This window comes from Anabrus simplex, chromosome 2 (assembly GCF_040414725.1).
Source record: "Anabrus simplex isolate iqAnaSimp1 chromosome 2, ASM4041472v1, whole genome shotgun sequence".
NCBI classification, from domain to species: Eukaryota; Metazoa; Arthropoda; class Insecta; order Orthoptera; family Tettigoniidae; genus Anabrus; species Anabrus simplex.
In genome coordinates this window covers 673768236-673787821 of record NC_090266.1, presented here as the reverse complement: position 1 = coordinate 673787821, position 19586 = coordinate 673768236, and the positions used below count along the sequence as shown (strand labels likewise).

Here is a 19586-nt window from a genome sequence, read left to right as displayed (position 1 = left end):
CAGAAATTCTCAGCACTTGTCAACCCTGAACATCGGGTTATCTTTTAAATGATTGATTTTCGATTGAAAAGACCAGCAGGTGACAGTGTCCATGCCGTGGAGTGCCAGAGAAAGTGGTGGGGAAGTTGGGAGGCTCGGTGTCTGAGTTACGTCCATGACCTCGCTCGTACCCGGGCTACACTTGGAGGTATATAAACCCGAGTGGTTGTTCGGTAAGGCACACTCGATCCGCTCCGCAGACCGACACAACAACAACAACAACATGTACAAGCTGGTGAGTATCCACCGTAGTCTTCTTTGTCCTGCCAACCACGACAATGAGGGAAAAAATCTCCGTTCTTCTAGTTCACATATAATCGTAAACAAGGAGGTGTGAAATATGGAGATAGCAGTAAATAGTGGAAGGTTTCATATATAGTCACAAAGGAATGTTAACTCCATAAATATTTAGGAAATATGTAATTGGTTTGGGCAGGACTCGCACCAGACATTGTACACACAACTAGACCGGTCGCTTCTGGCCCACTTTTATGAAAGTGACAGATATTGGGAGCTATGTTAGTACTGAGACAACGGGCAAGATAATGGTTAATACATTGTGTTGTTACGCGCTTTATTCTGGCTAGGGAATCTCTGAAATCTCTCAGATCACCTTTTCATTCGCCTTTGCTTCGGCAGACAATAACTCTGTTTCACTAAATTTCTAACGGGGCGGCGGTCCGGATAGTGGTGTCTCATATTTTTTGAAAGAAAATTTCGTATCCTTGATTTTCATTCCTCATTTCACAAACTTGAACATTAGAATTGAAATGCCACTAACTGCAGCAGAAGTTGTTTCGATCCGGCATCCCCTTGTCAGTGGCCCGATAAAAACACTTCTGCCAGGCAAAACACCGGCACAATGGCATCTCCTAACCTTCAGCTGGTGCCATATACATTCGTAACGTGATTGGCATCACAGTGTAGATAAAACTCATGATATCACCTAATAAATTAAACGACGGTTTCCTTTTTTATTACTTGTAATTCCTTTAAAATCTGCTTTCAAATCACGTCACGGAAAAACTTAAAAATAATAACAAACTCGGAAAAATATAGAAACTCAAAATTGAAGACCCGGAACATGCACCTTCCAATTTTTTTCAAAATTTTAGAAAAATTATTTGTGGTTATTTCCCTGCTATGCCTGAAGAATCTAGCATCCGTGTCAAAATTGCGGGAAAACAAAACGGGAGGACTCCCAACAGATAATATAATTAGAAATCAAAAACTAATTATAATTCGAATTTAATCGGGAAAATCATTCACTGTATTTGATAAAACACATTATTCATTCCTCAGTCACATAAATGCTAATGGAATGTGAGTGTAACTCCAAAATTAGGGCTGAGTAGCTCAGATGGTAAAAAGGATGGACTGAGGTCAAGTTGACTGGTTCGATCCCGGCTCAGTCCTGCGGTGTCTGAAAACGCCAGCCTCGTGTCGATATATTTACTGGCGGCTTATCGAACTCTTATGGGACAAAATTCCAGCACCCTGGCGTTGCTAAACCCGTAAAAGGACCAAGTGGCGCTTAAAAAAGCAATGCTATTACTATTTCGGCGTATTTTAAATACTGCTTCAAGTTTTCTCCAAAACTAACTCACCTTCAAGGGCAGGTATCGTCACCGATTTCTCTCACAGACAACGGCAGATCAAATAGCGACTCGTGCATGAAGTACTTTTGAAGTTAAGAGTCGCTTCCTATACATAAACACATCAACGTGGAAAGCTCTGGAAGTTCACAATATATGCTCCACTTCTCTTCCCAGACATACCTCACCTAACAGATAATGTTTCCTTTCTTAGCGTATATTTTTTTGTGTCAGGAGTATCCGAGGATATGGTCGTCTCACCAGTTTAGTGGCTGTTTTCCTGGTACATCCCATGGGTGTCAGCTGTGTGAAGGGTATAGATGTGGCCGTGGCATAGAGAAAAAAACTATCCCGGCAATTGCCTCGAATCGAAATGGGAAACCACAGAAAGATCCATTTCGGGGATGGTCGACGAGTGGTTCTCTCTCTAATACAGAGCTAGAAACCTTAATTGGCTGTGTCGCAACGCATCGAGCTAACCTGGTCGTAGATAAGTAATGCTAAGTAAATCCATGGCCTCGTATACCTCGAGAAACCGCAGCTTTTTTCAGGTGAACTAAACGAAACTCTTCTTTAAGAACAAACCAGCCCTCCTGCCAATCTTAAATGTCTGCCAGTACCGATAATCGAATCCCAGCCTGCGAGGACTCCGGAGATTGACAGTACACAGGTGACAGCGAATGAGAGATGACGAACATTTGGTGCCAATGTGGCACAGTAACGTGCTGGTAAGGAGTGGCAGGATGCTGTAATAACCCGGCTAGCAGTGCGTGTGAGAGGACAGTACCGTATTTCGCGCCGGACAGCACTTTCACTTTCTGCAAGAGATCAAGGCTACCTCTACAATAGAGACTTGGCCTTCAGAGAACAAAATACCCGCCACTGTGCAATTAGTGACGGTGCTTTGTTGATCAACGATCTCCCATGACCTGTGTTGATATCGTATCTGTACTACTAGTTGGATCTTACGGTAAATAGGAGGCCATTGTAAAGTAATGAGTTTGGAAAAGAGCAGAATTCGAGATGGTCGCCGGAAGTAGCTTTCGACCTTAACTAGACATTTGGATAACGGAAAAAGGTACATCTATTATGAAACTGCGATGGCAGTACTGATGTAAATTAAATAATACAGTTTCATGTAACGTATGCAGGTAGTCGGTGTTGTAGATTCTTATAGCAGTCGGCACAAGAAACAGATCCTACTTCTTAACGATGAGTACTCAGTCATTAGGACTGGGAATCCGGAGTAAGAGTGGCTGTTCATGTTATGCTCCCTCTACAGGAGTAGTAACTTACATAAAACATAAGAATGGTCCTCCCAAACATGTGCCCAATAATAAGAATACACAGTCCGCTCCAGACACCACAATACCACTGGGTGCTACATTGAATGTTTGTTATTCAGTTAACTAAAATTTGCCATGACTTCTTCCAGGTGATCCTGCCCCTCTTCTTCGCCGCCGTATCCGCTGGATACCTCGGTGGTGGTGCCATCGGCTATGCTGCTGCCCCCGCTGCTGTGGCTTACGCCGCCCCCGCTGTCCACGCTGCTCCCGTGGCTTACGCCGCCCCTGTAGTGAAGGCTGCTGTCCCTGTCGCCACCTCCTACGCTAACACCTACAAGGTCTCTGTCAGCGCTCCCGTCGCCTACGCCGCTCCCGCCGTCGTCAAGACCGCAGTAGCCGCCCCTGTCGCCTACGCCGCTCCGGTCGCCTATGCCGCCCCCGCTGTTCACGCCGCTCCTCTGGCTTACGCCGCTGCTGCCCCCGCTGTTCTCAAGGCTTCCCTGGGCTATGGTGGTTACCTGCACTAAGGACCCGCTTTATTTATTAAGTCTGTGTACATAAATCATTAATTTTATGACCTCATCTACCATGAAATTTAAAAAATAAACACATCAGTGAACATCAAATTATGACTCTTGTTTGGACCCTCTACTTTCCTTTTACCTGTCTTGGAGTTCTTGGAGCACACAATGGCCAGTAATACGTTAACGAAGCCCGGGGGTGGAGCCAAATGACTGCCTGCCTTGAGATATGACTGTGCCATTAATTTCCAAATCAGATTGTCCTCATGAAGCTGAGGAACTCCTCACCAAAATCTGAGACAATAATAGAATCTAGGGCCATGTAGACAGAACCAGACGTAGTTAATGGACCAGAGTGTTGAACCTATAACTCTCCGGCTCCTCTGCTGAATGTTCAGCATCATAGCCTTCGTTTCAGACTCTCTGTGTTCGATTCCTGGCCGGGTTGATGTTTTTAGCCGTGTGTGGTTAATTCTTCTTCCTTGTGGACTGAGTTTTTCTGTTTGTCTCAGTACACATCTCATCATATGCACATAACAAAACCGCATTATCAACCACCACAAAAATTTAATGTAGTGAAAACATCTCTGCACATAAGTTTTGAGTAAGGAAGAGCATCCGGCCATAAAACAGGGCCATGTCCACTCCTAGGTGTGGGATAAGTGACAGAAGAAGAGGTGTTATTCCATAATTCATATGAAAGGGTAAATTATTATAATTCCACACCGGACTGAGTTGCTCGGAACGCAGAGACCAAGCTTACATATTCGATCTTGGCATAGTCTCGCCGTATCCGAAGGTGCTCAAATAATTCTAACTTGTATTGGTGAACTTACGTAAAAGAAATCCTGCGAGACCAAATTCAGGCAATTCGGAGTCACTGAAATGTCCGATTCTTAGGATGAACGACCTTCGTAACTGTTTTCGGCTCAGAGGGATTCGGATTCTATTGACAGCTGGTTTGAGGATTACAACTGTGTATGCTTAATTCCTCTGACTCAGGAACTGGGTGTTTGTGTGCATCTTAACATACTTCTCTTCATCGACAATGACAACCACCACGAAACACGGAGTACTGAATACATTCGTCCTCAATGTGATGGCGTCTGGAGGGGTCTCCGACCGTAAATCTAAACAAATCCACACAAGTCCAGGAAGAAGAAGAAGAAGAAGAAGAAGAAGAAGAAGGCATCTCTGAAAACCGCAAAATAATTCATTGGGACGTGTTGGTAACATTATTATTATTATTATTATTATTATTATTATTATTATTATTATTATTATTATTATTATTATTATTATTATTATTATTATTATGCTTGAATGGTCCCTTTCGGAACACACGAAGCTTTATTTATGATTGCTTTGTGGAGGATCCAGGATGCTTTCATCTGTTCACTAAAGATCCTCTTCCTTTCTTCCGTCCACTTGGTATCTACTCTTTTTGGTACTTCATTCTCTGAAGTAACTTCCCATTTGTCAATTTTCTTTCTATATATATTTCGATTCAAAATGTCTTCAGGTTGAATTTGTGCGTTTTTCATGTCCGGTTTTGATTGTTGTGTCCAACGAAAATTCTTCAGTTTATCATCTATTTCAAGAACTTGGTGGGTTAGTTTGGTTTCTGTAAGTCTCTTAACATGTCCATAAAATTTCAGTTAGATTATATACTAATGAAGCAAAGATACAGGAATCAGATAAAATCATGCCACAGCTACCCAGGTCCTGATATAGACAGTGAACATACACTTGTGTTGGCCAAGTGCAACATTCAATTTAAAAGAACCAAAATATCTATCAAAAAGGAGTGGAGACTAGAAGGACTGAAAGAAGCAACAACAAAGGAGGCTTTTGAAGAACGAACCAATAAAGTAGATAATGGAAGTGATGAGCCAATGCAGTGGAATAACATCAAGATAAGGATAATTGAAGCGACAAATGACCTTTCAGGAAAAAGGAAATTGGAACCCAGAAAACCTTGGATGACAGAAGAAATACTAAACCTAATTCAAGAAAGGAATTAGCTCAGGAAGGAAAACAATGTAGATGACTACAAAAGGATTAAAACTCAGATCACAACCAAATGCAGAGAAGTAAAAGAGAAATGGAACAAAAACATTGCTGAAGAGATAGAAAAGGATATAGAAAAGGGAAAACAGGATAAAGTTTATAAGAAAATCGGTTCCCTTCAGTACAAAAATAGAACCAAATCTGCAGTAGTAAAAAACAAAGAAGTAATGTTACTGATAGGCAACGATAAGATATGTGTTCGATAGAAAAATTCATAGAAGAACTGTACGATGATAAGGACTTCAAGAATGACAATAAGCTCATTGAAGACATCAATGAGTGTGGAAGAGAAATTCAAGGTCATCCAATCATGAGACATGAATTTGAACTTGCCCTTCAGAGTCTGAAAGAAGGAAAAGCAACCGGTGTAGATGACAGCCCAGCAGAATTACTGAAAAATGTAGGTATCAACATGAAAGACCAGTTATTCAGAGTAATAAATGAATGCTACGAAAGAGGAATCGTGCTACAAGACTTGACACAATGCAGAACCATTACCATACCTAAAATAGGAAGGGCAGTTGACTGCACCAGTTACAGAACACTATCAATATTAACACATGCCTCCAAGGTACTCCTTAACATAGTTAAGAACAGAATAAAAGGAAAAGTAGATAAGTATGTTGGAGAAGACCAATTTGGATTTAGAGAAGGCAAAGGAACAAGAGAAGCAATTCGGGCCTTACGCATGCTATTGGAGAGAAGGATGGAAATGAATAGAACGACTTATCTTACCTTCATTGACTTAGAAAAAGCTTTTGACAATGTGAACTGAGAACTACTGTTTAGAACTATGAGGAAAATAGGACTGGACTGGAAGGATAGAAGAATGATTAATCAACTGTATCTAAACCAAAGCACAAAAATAATCATCAATCAGGTAGAAGAAAAGGCCAGGATTAGGAAAGGAGTTGGACAAGGTTGTCCCCTATCACCGTATTTATTTAATATGTTCATTGAGGAAGCTATTCAGATCATGAAGGAGAAGACAAAGGGAATAAAAATCAATGGTGAAAGGATACATTGCATCAGATTTGCACATGACATCGTATTAATTGCAGACTCAGAGAAAGAAATGAATAGAAGCTGAAAGTCCTCTCAGGCACTCTTAAACTTTGGAAATTAGAAGCAAACAAACGTAAAACGAAAGTAATGGTAGTACGGAAAAATATGGAAGAAATTAAAACCAATATCAAAATTGATGACGTCAGAAGTGATCAGGTGAAACAATTCTGCTATCTTGGTAGTATGATAACAGAGGATAATATGCTTCCTGGAAGTAAAGAGAAGAATAGCATTGGCAAAACAGGCATTTATGAGCATAAAAAGCATTTTAACCAGAACACACATGAATATAGATGTCAGAAAATCCTTTGCAAAATCATTTGTATGGAGTACACTCCAATATGGAAGTGAGAGTTGGAATCTGGGTAAATTAGAAAGGAATCGACTTGAAGCTGCTGAAATGTGGATATGGCGGAAAATTACCAGAATGTCTGGACGGAAAGAAAAACCAACCTTGAAGTCTTAAGGAAAGTTAAAGAAGAGAGAAGATTTTTAAACGAAATGGAAAACAGAAAATTAAAATTTATTGGACATGTCATCAGACAAAATAATTTCATTACTAACATACTTGAAGGGAAAGTGCTGGGAAAGAAAGGCAGAGGAAGACCTAGGATGAAGTATTTGGACGACATCAATTACATGGAACTAAAACAGCCAATGAAAGGAAAGAGTGGTTGCATCGAAAAGGCATTAGACTTTAGATAGATAGATAGAGATAGATATGGTTTATTTTAACTGCCAAAGTTAGGGACACGTGTCCCTGTCTTACACTTAACAAGTGAAATACATAAATAACATAAAATTTATAAAATACTGAATAAATGAAAAAAAGATACTGAAACAAATTACTATGGTACTATGCTATCCTGCTGTACATACAAATAACTATTATAATACACAGTATAAATTAACATTTTGCTTCCTGCGAAGAAATTAACATACAACATACAACGAATTACAATTTTAATAATAATATAGATAAACCTACTAATATTTACAATTAATTTGTCCAATTCCAGAAATATATCACATTGACGAATGTTACAGTGTTCGTGTGTTTACTGTGGGTGAAAAACATTGCAAAATGGGGACATTGATTATTATTATTATTATGATTATTATTATTATTATTATTATTATTATTATTATTCCAAAACTCACCAATGTTGTATTCTGGATTTTTCTAATCAACAAGAAACGAAAACACAAACTAATCATAAATATGGTAATACAGAACTTCGTGCAATTTACTATTACTCATAAATGATGTCAATTCATCTCAGTTCTCATCTAGGACTTGCGAAAAATAAGAGGAGTTATCAAATTAGTGTGAAATCTCATGATCTTATGTATTATGACTCTTCTCTCAAAAAGAAACATGATTATTATTATTCGCGGAGGACTGCTAGTCCAGGGTTTTTCGTACAAATTAACAAGGGGAAAGCAAAACAACATTCTTAAATATGTAATCACCGTCAACGGGCTTCCAGTCTCACCATGGACGTTCACGAATTATGGACTTTTATCCATATTACAAGTGGCGGAATTCATAATGGTCCACAGGATGTATCCTTTGAGGTGCATCATCTTGATTCGGGTACACACACAACTACACAAATATATATAACAATTGTGCACTGATAAAACACACTCACTTATCACTAAGTATTCCTAGACGGCGCTCGTCTGATCCAAATGTTGCTCAGCATAAAATAAACTTCTCGTGGCTCTCGCTTTGTGATCTGTTGGCTACCTGGCCTGTCTTTAGCGAATTGTTATCGGCTCTTGGGCAGTAGGTCACCATGTTAAAACCCCCTGCTGTGACGGGTTCTCTACTGTTCACTAGACGACCTGCTTTTAAAGGCTCTCCCACTTAATGTTTGTTACAACAGATACTAATGGGATTCACTTCCTGCTATTCCCATTCACTAATTCAAGTATTCATCTGCGTCTTCTACTATATTCCCGCGAGTTAATTACGTATAAAACGATTCCGCATTATACTCCACATAATTAAATTGTCCCTTTAACATGCCCCGTAGAGAAAAGAAAGAACAGTTTAAAAATCGACTGAGATACTCACTGAGGTTCATTGCCACCTGACCACATACTGACCGGCGCGTGAAGTTCTCAAGACTGCAGGACTGTGTAGTTGTGCGCGCGACTGTATAACGACGAGTGTACGACAACGAGTGCATAACGATGACTTTCTGAAGACGGGTGACCGTAGGTGGCTTCCCTACGGTTTTAAAGGATGGCGTAGACTATTTTCTCTACGAGGTAGGCGGGGCTTGACAGAGTCATTTCTAGTAAATCCTATCCCATCGTCGCCATAAGACCTATCTGTGTCGGCGCGACGTAAAGCCCCTAGCAAAAAAAAAAGGAAATCCGAAGTTCGATGAGTCCATTCTGGGTTATTCCGGATTCTAAATAGTTGTGCTACTACCACAATTCACAGTTCATCCACATCCGAACGTAGCAACAACCGTCTGAAAATTGAAATGCGTGGATCGTATTTTATCGTTTCTCGGATGCCCACTCAGTTAAATTCCCTACAAAACATCTGGTCGTAATCTCGACCCCAATGTATAATACCGACACGCACTCGATAAAATTAATTCATTCATGTTACTATTAATCTTCCTGAGTAATGTAGAAATTCATATTAATTCACTGCACTCTCGAGAATTGGTACTTATGACTAACCTCCGCCTGTAGTGTGAAATACACTGATTAACCTCGGCCTGTGTCATCGAACAGTTGACAATAGAAATGTCCTGATAGGCTGACTTGGGTCATTTTGGAACAGTCCACTCTTTCGGTAACGGGAATCTGTATCCTGCTCGCACTATCGCCGTTCTCTCTCTTAGCTTTTCCCAAGTAAGCTTTCCTCACACTAATTCCTCGTGTGTCTGGCAAGCAGGTGCGGATCGGTTTATTGCTATACAAAAAAGCCGTGCCTTGTTCACCGGCTTAGCAATTCTGCGGGGTGGTCTGTTTAGTGTGCTGACCTTTTCTTGATATCCTGAGCTCCCTAGTGCTGAATCGGTAGACCTCGGCATCTTCGAGATTCGTATTGGCAGCCATTGGAACACAAACTATGAATCTCTTATGCATCGCCGTGAGACATCTGGCGTACACTGTACGTACAGGTACTGTAGTAGTTTACACAGCAAAGCCAAGCTATCGAATTCATGCTAGGAACAAGATTCGCACCGAGAAATGTTATATAATATTTGTGTGAGACAGTTGTTGCTGTAAGATAACAAAAGTTTAGAAAATTCATAGGCCTATCGACCGATTATATTATCGATTCAATTCAGATTTCATTTCCATTCAGTTGGCAGTATAACCGGAAGGGGGAGAGCTCCCTCCTTACTCCTCACCCCCGAAAAATCTGGTATGGAAAAGAGATAGTATATCGTCCTGAGTTGGAAGACATTCAGAATATGATATATGCAACATATGAAACATTATCACATCAATTACAAACAGCACACTCAGGATATGGGAGCAGTATCTTGCTGTCACACGACACCGCAATGTCGTTGTCAGTGGACCTGTACCGTCATGCTGTTTGATTTAGTACAATCACCCTTTCTTTGATGGATTACGTCCATGTTCATTTTCAGCCTTCTGCCGGGTGGGGAAAATAAAACTGGCGCAGCAAATTCTTACAAGAATAACGCGGAATTGTCCCTTGTTAATGAACAGGAAAACTGCTCATTACAGGAAATTATGGAAACTGTGATTTCGATGCATCAGTCGGTTGCTGTCACATATCTGTGCGTGTGCATTTCCCGCATGCTCCGTCTAGAGTAAGTGGCTGTGTAATTACGTGTGAGTGAGTCAGTGAGAGGAGCAGACGTGTTTAGTGACCAGTTAAATGTAACACAAATTGGTGCTCACGATGAAACAGCACGTGTTTATTGTCGAGTGTTATTCGAAGCACGATTGGTGGAAAACCTGTGCGAAGCAGTTTGCGCAAGAGTTTAAAACTGGGAGTGTCTTGGCAAAACCTCCAGCAAAGTCTGCAATGTAAAAATTAGTGGACCGAGCTCGATAGCTGCAGCCGCTTAAGTGCGGCCAGTATCCAGTATTCGGGAGATAGCAGGTTCGAACCCCACTATCGGCAGCCCTGAAAATGGTTTTCCGTGGTTTCCCATTTTCACACCAGGCAAATGCTGGGGCTGTACCTTAACTAAGGCCACGGCCGCTTCCTTCCCACTCCTAGCCCTTCCTTGTCTCATCGTCGCCATAAGACCTATCTGTGTCGGTGTGACGTAAAGCAACTAGCAAGAAGAAGAAGAAATTAGTGGACAAAAGGCGCCAATCGGACTCTGTAGCGAATAAATCCCTAATTATCCAAATAAAGTTCCAACACCAGAAAACATAGTTCGAAAGAAGGAACGCCTGGAACGAAGTCCAACGAAATCTCAACGGCGTTTTATGTGCAAGTGGGAATTAAAAGACCGCCGTGTAGAAATATTATCAAACAGGACCTGCATCTGTAACATTTATTGTTGTGCATGCATTAAAGCATCCGGACGAAATTCGAGTGTTGAGTTCTGTCGGTGGTTTCCGATGAAGTGGAGTCACGACTCTTAGATCCTCAATTTTTCATTTCTTCAGATGAGGCCTGGTTCAGCCCGACAGGGTGTGTGACCTCGAGCGCTGTTATGAACCAGGATATTTCCAGCAGTTCGGCAAAAAGTTGTTGCATAATCTCAAGATTGCTGTGTGGTGCGCATGTCTGTTGCTCGCATCTTAATACGATTCCCTTACCATACTGTTAATGCTAGCTGGTATGTCCAGACACAATTTATTCCATGTGTGGATAAACTCACAGAAGATGAACAACTGTATGGATATTGTAAGCAAGACGGAGAAACAAGACACACAACCTTGACAACCTTATGACGAGTGCATGAGGTGTTCAGTGAGAACAGAACAATAAGCACAAGCAGTGCAATCACTGGCCACCTCGATCGCCTGATTTCCCTCCCTGCGATTTTTTCCTGTGGGGTAAATTGAAGGTTCGGGTGTACTCGAATAATCCTCACACACTGGAAAAGCTACATCAGAACACTGAAAATGCTATTGCTGCTATCCCTCAAGGCAGAGCTGCTACGCATGTCTCACAGTTTGATAAATCGAGCACAGCGCTGCATCGAAGTCAACGATGGACATTTCCATAAACTTTTGTAATGTTCATTTTATTTTCCCCACACTGTACCTACATCCCATTATGTCGTGTATTTCTCTCTGTGCCTCCTTCTGTATTTCTTAATTATAGTTGAAGACCCGCAAATGATAAGTGGTTAAAGACCAACCCAGTACTTTTCAGAAATTTGGGAAGTACCATTTTCATCACCTCGTTTCATTACTTAGTAAATGTTTCAATAGTCAATGAAATGTTGCAGATATCTTTTCATATTTCATGCCATTGAAGTGGATGTTAATGCAATTTCTACTGAAGTATTAACAAACAAAATTGGCAATGGAGTTATCCTTCCTCCAAATCAAAATTCTGAATTTATTCGAGTGCAAAATGGCATATATACGAACTACAATACGATACCCCAAAACCCCATTGCACTACGACCTTGAAGGGCCTTGGATTACCACGCGACCGCTGTTCAGCCCGAAGGCCTGCAGATTACGAGGTGTCGTGTTGTCAGCACGACGAATCCTCTCGGCCGTTATTCTTGGCTTTCTAGACCGGGGCCGCTATCTCACCGTCAGATAGATCATCAATTATAATCACGTAGGCTGAGTGGACCTCGAACCAACCCTCAGGCCCAGGCAAAAATCCTTGACCTGGCCGGGAATCAAACCCGGGGCCTCCAGGTTAGAAGCAGGCACGCTACCTCTCCACCACGGGGTGAATCTTGATCCTAGCATGAAGCGATTCATAATTTGTGTTTCGAAGGTTGCCAATACGAATCTCGAAGTAACCGAGGTTACCGATTCAGCACTAGGGAGCTCAGATATCAAGAAAAGGTTCGCGTAATATTCAGACCACCCAGCAGAATTCCGGCGGCTTTATTTTTTTTATTTATTTATTTATTTTTTTTTTTTTTTTTTTATAGCGATAAACCGTTCCGCACCTGCTTGCCAGATACACGAGCGGCTAGCGCGAGGAATCCGGAAAAGCTAAGAGAGAGGAAGACGATTGTGCGACCAAGATATAGGCTCCCGTTAGCAAAAGAGTGGACTGTTCCAAAATGGACCAAATCAGCCTATCAGGACGTTTCGATTGTCAACTGTTCGATGTCACATGCCGAGGTTAATCAGTGGATTTCTCACGACAGGCTGAAGTATGTAACATATTTATTTTAGTCTGTCAAACACACAAAAATTTTAATATAAATTATAACACTATAAACATACAAGTCGAAAAAAAAGTACACACTATTACAAAAAATGTATTTGAATGAATTGTAAATAATCCTCCTTTTGCCTTAATAGTAAAGGATAACCAATATTAATTTCTGATTATTCATATCTTATCTCAAGCACTAAGAGTAGCTGTCAACGATGAAATATACTTCAAGTACCACCCGCTGGAAAGCAGTGCAAATGTCCGCTCCAGCGAACAGTGCTTTAAATTTAGGCCTGTGTGAGCCTTAAGAACATTTGCTCTCTAAGCCATTTCTTCTGCATGATTCTAAAAATAACGGAAGGTAGTCCGCCTCTGTGGTGTAGTGGTTAGCGTGATTAGGTGCCACACCCGGAGCCCCGGGTTCCATTCCCAGCACTGCCACGAAATTTGAAAAGTGGTACGAGGGCTAGAACGGGGTCCACTCAGTAGAGGTAGGTTCGATTCCCACCTCAGCCATCCTGGAAGTGGTTTTCCGTGGTTTCCCACTTCTCCTCCAGGCGAATGCCAGGATGGTACCTAACTTAAGGCCACGACCGCTTCCTTCCCTCTTCCTTGCCTATCCCTTCCAATCTTCCCATCCCTCCACAAGGCCCCTGTTGAGCAAAGCAAGTGAGGGCGCCTGGGCGAGGTACTGGTCATTCTCCCCAGTTGTATCCCCGACCAAGAGTCTGAAGCTCCAGGACACTGCCCTCGAGGCGGTAGAGGTGGGATCCCTCGCTGAGTCCGAGGGAAAAACCGAACCTGGAGGGTAAACAGATGATGATGATGATGGTGATGATTTATGTAAGATCAAAAACAGACAGTGAAGTAGACTCAGTTTGTACAGTATGTGGTCTACCACATACGAGAAGTTGTGTTCAGAGTTACTGAAGGTCATAACTTAGTGCAGTAAAAATAATTGATGTGATTTATGTACCTCCTTATTTGGTATGAAAATAAAAGGAATATCTTACATCGCGTGTTTTAACATATTTCAGCAGGAAATTCTTCAGGTCATTTAATTGGTTATGTCCGCTTTTCTTATAGTTTTCGGGAATTGGAAATTGTATCCATACCATGAGTCACGAATGCTTCCTTGGATCTCCTATTTCAAATTCACTCCTAGGGCGACGACCTGTGATCTCTCATACTTTATAACAACTGAGGGAACGTTAAATAATAATAATAATAATAATAATAATAATAATAATAATAATAATAATAATAATAATAATAATAATAGGAATTTCGTTCCACAGGAGTTCCTATGCTTAATGGAATTCAACGACACGGAAATGTGGGAGTAATTTCAAATGCTGCTAACCTCAGCCAGGATTGAACCCAGTATCTTAGTAGTACGGCTGCCTTGTCGAGATGGAAATAGCTTGCTTGGTTAACCCGGAAGGACGTGAGGTCGAATGTAATAATAATTATAACGTCCGACTCGTTGGTCAGCGTACTGGCCTTCGGTTCATAGGGACCCGGGTTCGATTACCGGCCGGGTCGGCGATTTTAACCTTAATTGGTTAATTCTAATTACACGGGGATTGGGTGTGTGTGTTGTATTCATCATCATTTCGTCCTCATCACGACGCGCAGGTGACCTACGGGGGCCAAATAGAAAGACCTGCACCTGGCGTGCCGAACCCGTCCTGGGATATCCCGGCACTAAAAGCCATACGACATTTCATTTCATAATACTAATAATCATTACTATTATTATTAATTTGTTTATTTATATGTGTATTTATTTATTTAGCTAATCCAGTACTTTCTGGAATTACTGTAACCACCCAAGCTCATTTTGATTTCTGTCATTGATTTAATACGGGATGCCCTTCGTAACACCAAGTGATTCTTGATATGAAAAACTGCATCCAGGATCGATTGGGATTCAAAACTCAGCCTTCCGGTCGGGAAGGTAGCAGCTAAGCTACTGACGCAGCCACGCCCATTATTATTATTATTATTATTATTATTATTATTATTATTATTATTATTATTATTATTATTATTATTATTATTATTATTATTATTATTGAAAGGGTCACTCAGAAATTCTCAGCACTTGTCAACCCTGAACATCGTGGTTATCTTTTAAATGATTGATTTTCGATTGAAAAGACCAGCAGGTGACAGTGTCCATGCCGTGGAGTGCCAGAGAAAGTAGTGGGGAAGTTGGGAGGCTCAGTGTCTGAGTTACGCCCATGACCTCGCTCGTACCTGGGCTACACTTGGAGGTATATAAACCCGAGTGGTTGTTCGGTAAGGCACACTCGATCCGCTCCGCAGACCGACACAACAACAGCAAAAACATGTACAAGCTGGTGAGTATCCACCGTAGTCTTCTTTGTCCTGCCAACCACGACAATGAGGGAAAAAATCTCCCTTCTTCTAGTTCACATACAATCGTAAACAATGAGGTGTGAAATATGAAGATAGCAGTAAATAGTGGAAGGTTTCATATACAGTTACAAAGGAATGTTAACTCCATAAATATTTAGGAAATATGTAATTGGTTTGGGCAGGACTCGCACCAGACATTGTACACACAACTAGACCGGTCGGTTCTGGCCCAGCTTTATTGAAAGTGACAGATATTGGGAGCTATGTTAGTACTGAGACAACGGGCAAGATAATGGTTAATACATTGAGTTGTTACGCGCTTTATTCTGGCTAGGGAATCTCTGAAATCTCTCAGATCACCTTTGCATTCGCCTTTGCTTCAGCAGAAATTAACTCGGTTTCACCAAATTTCTAACGGGGCGGCGGTCCGGATAGTGGTGTCTCATACTTTTTTAAAGAAAATTTCGTATCCTTGATTTTCATTCCTCATTTCACAAACTTGAACATTAGAATTGAAGTGCCACTAACTGCAGCAGAAGATGTTTCGATCCGGCATCCCTTGTCAGTGGCCCGATAAAAACACTCCTGCCAGGCAAAACACCAGCACAATGGCATCTCCTAACCTTCAGCTGGTGCCATATACATTTGTAACGTGATTGGCATCACAGTGTAGATAAAACTCATGATATCACCTAATAAATTAAACGACGGTTTCTTTTTTTATTGCTTGTAATTCCTTTAAAATCTGCTTTCAAATCACGTCACAGAAAAACTTAAAAATAATAACAAACTCGGAAAAAATATAGAATCTCAAAATTGAAGACCCGGAACATGCACCTTCCAATTTTTCTCAAAATTTTAGAAAAATTATTTCCCTGCTATGCCTGAAGAACCTAGCATCCGTGTCAAAATTGCGGGAAAACAAAACGGGAGGACTCCAAACAGATAATATAATTAGAAATCAAAAACTAATTATAATTCGAATTTAATCGCGAAAATCATTCACTGTATTTGATAAAACACATTATTCATTCCTCAGTGACTAAATGATAATGGCATGTGAGTGTAACTCCAAAATAAATGCTGAGTAGCTCAGATGGTAGAAAGGATGGACTGAGATCAAGTTGACTGGTTCAATCCTGGCTCAGTCCTGTGGTGTCTGAAAACGCCAGCCTCGTGTCGATATATTTACTGGCAGCTTATGGAACTCTTATGGGACAAAATTCCAGCACCCTGGCGTTGCTAAACCCGTAAAAGAATCAAGTGGCACTTAAAAAAGCAATGCTATTACTAATTCGGCGTATTTTAAATAGTACTTCAAGTTTCCTCCCAAAACTAACTCACCTTCAAGCGCAGGTATCATCACTGATTTCTCTCACAGACAACGGCAGATCAAATAGCGACTCGTGCATGAAGTACTTTTGAAGTTAAGAGTCGCTTCCTATACATAAACACATCAACGTGAAAAGCTCTGGAAGTTCACAATATATGCTCCATTTCTCTTCCCAGAGATACCTCACCTAACAGATAATATGCTTCCTTTCTTAGCGTATCTTTCTTTAAATGTCGGGAGTATCCGAGGATATGTTCATCTCACCAGTTTAGTGGCTGTGTTCCTGGTACATCCCTTGGGTGTCAGCTGTGTGAAGGGTATAGGTGTGGCCGTGGCCTAGAGAAAAATCTATCCCGGCAATTGCCTCGAATCGAAATGGGAAACCACGGAAAGATCCATTTCGGGGATGGTCGACGAGTGGTTGGAACCCATGTCTCTCTCTAATACAGAGCTAGAAACCTTAACTGGCTGTGTCGCAACGCATCGAGCTTACCTGGTCGTAGATAAGTAAAGCTAAGTAAACTCATGGCCTCGTATTCCTCGAGAACTCGCAGCTCTATCAGGTACTACCCCAAACGTGTTGAACTGCACGAACCTTTTCTTTAACAACATCCCAGCACTCCCGCCAATCTTAAATCCCTGCCAGTACTGGTAATCCAACCCGACCCTACAAGGACTATGTCCTATAGCTCTAAGAGTTAACACGATGGAGGTTGACAATAGATAAGTGACGGTGAATGAGAGATGACGAACATTTAGTGCCAATGTGGCACAGTAAGGAGTGGAAGGATGCTGTAATAACCCGGCTAGCAGTGCGTGTGAGAGGACAGTACCGTATTTCGCGCCGGACAGCACTTTCACTTTCTGCAAGAGATCAAGGATGCCTCCACAATAGAGACTTGGCCTTCAGAGAACAAGATACCCGCCGGTCTGCAATTAGCGACGGTGTTTTGTTGATGTCCCATGTCTCATAACCTGTGTTAATAGTTGGTTCTCATACTTATGAGGACACTGTATTGTAATGAGTTTGGAAAAGAGCAGCATTCCAGGTAGTGACCGGAAGTAGCTTTCGACCTTAACTTGACACTTGGACAACGGAGAAAGGTACATTTATTTTGAAATTGCGATGGCAGTACTGACGTAAATTAAATAATACAGTTTCATGTAACGTATACAGGTAGTGGGTGTTGTAGATTCTTATAGCAGTCAGCACAAGCCACAGGATATACTTCTTAACAAAGAGTACTCAGTCATTAGGACTGGGAATCCGGAGTAACAGTGGCTGTTCATGTTATGCTCCCTCTACAGGAGTAGTACCTTGTATAAAATATAAGAATGGTCCTCCCAAACTTGTGCCCAATAATAATAATAATAATAATAATAATAATAATAATAATAATAATAATAATAATAATAATAATAATAATAATAATAATAATAATAATAATAATACACACTCAGCTCCAGACAGAACAATACAACTGGGTGCTAAAGTGAACACGTGGTATTCGGATAAATGTAAGTTGTCATGTCTTCTTCCAGGTGATCCTGCCCCTCTTCTTCGCCGCCGTATCCGCTGGATACCTCGGTGGTGGTGCCATCGGCTATGCTGCTGCCCCCGCTGCTGTGGCTTACGCCGCCCCCGCCGTCCACGCTGCTCCCGTGGCTTACGCCGCCCCTGTAGTGAAGGCTGCTGTCCCTGTCGCCACCTCCTACGCTAACACCTACAAGGTCTCTGTCAGCGCTCCCGTCGCCTACGCCGCTCCCGCCGTCGTCAAGACCGCAGTAGCCGCCCCTGTCGCCTACGCCGCTCCGGTCGCCTACGCCGCCCCCGCTGTTCACGCCGCTCCTCTGGCTTACGCCGCTGCTGCCCCCGCTGTTCTCAAGGCTCCCCTGGGCTACGGTGGTTACCTGCACTAAGGACCCGCTTTATTTATTAAGTCTGTGTACATAAATCATTAATTTTATGACCTCATCTGCCATGAAATTTAAAAAATAAACACATCAGTGAACATCAAGTTATGTCTTGTTCTGGACCCTCTACTTTCCTTTTACCTGTCGTGGAGTTCTTGGAGCACACAATGGCCAGTAATACGTTAACGAAGCCCGGGGGTGGAGCCAAATGACTGCCTGCCTTGAGATATGACTGTGCCATTAATTTCCAAATCAGATTGTCCTCATGAAGCTGAGAAACTCCTCACCAAAATCTGAGACAATAATAGAATCTAGGGCCATGTAGACAGAACCAGACGTAGTTAATGGACCAGAGTGTTGAACCTATAACTCTCCGGCTCCTCTGCTGAATGTTCAGCATCATATCCTTCCTTTCAGACTCTCTGTGTTCGATTCCTGGCCGGGTTGATGTTTTCAGCCGTGTGTGGTTAATTCTTCTTGCTTGGGGACTGGGTTTTTCTGTTTGTCTCAGTACACATCTCATCATATGCACATAACAAACCGCATTATCAACCACAACAAAAATATACTGAAGTGAAAACATCTCTCCACGTAAGTTTGGAGTAAGGAAGAGCATCCGGCCATAAAACAGGGCCATGTCCACTTCTAGGTGTAGGATAAGTGACAGAAGAAGAGGTGTTAGTTCCATAATTCATATGACAGGATAAATTATTATAATTCCACACCGGACTGAGTTGCTCGGAAAGCAGAGACAAAGCTTACATGTTCGATCTTGGCTTAGTTTGGTGGTATCCAAAGGTGCTCAAATATTTCAAACTCGTACTGATGAATTTACCAGGACGTAAAAGAAATCATGTGAGACAAAATTCCGGCACTTCCGAGTCACTGAAATGTCCGGTTCTTAGGATGAACGACTTTCGTAGTTGTTTTCGGCTCAGAGGGACCCGGATTCGATTCACAGCTAGTTCGATGATAACAACTGTGTATGCTTAATTCCTCTGGCTCAAGAACTGTGTGTTTGTGTGCGTCTCAACATACTTCTCTTCATCGACA

The 19586-nt window shown here is 41.6% G+C and overlaps 1 protein-coding gene across 5 annotated transcripts in view; it reads left to right on the top strand.

Moving 5' to 3' along the window:
- Positions 1–229: 229 nt before the first annotated feature.
- The window catches only part of LOC136863026 (cuticle protein 70, isoforms A and B-like), a 44626-nt gene continuing 25269 nt past the window's right edge, over positions 230–19586 (top strand). Inside the window, exons 1-3 of one of the 5 annotated variants that reach the window (XM_068225843.1) lie at positions 235–274; positions 3070–3134; positions 3180–3478. In XM_068225843.1, the coding sequence (XP_068081944.1) occupies positions 263–274; positions 3070–3134; positions 3180–3447 (345 nt within the window). In that variant the 5' untranslated portion in view covers positions 235–262 and the 3' untranslated portion in view covers positions 3448–3478. Of the gene's footprint in view, positions 275–3069; positions 3479–15229; positions 15268–18161; positions 18638–19586 lie in introns of those variants that run through there. The other 4 variants (XM_068225842.1, XM_068225841.1, XM_068225840.1 and 1 more) reach the window with 4 other exon arrangements.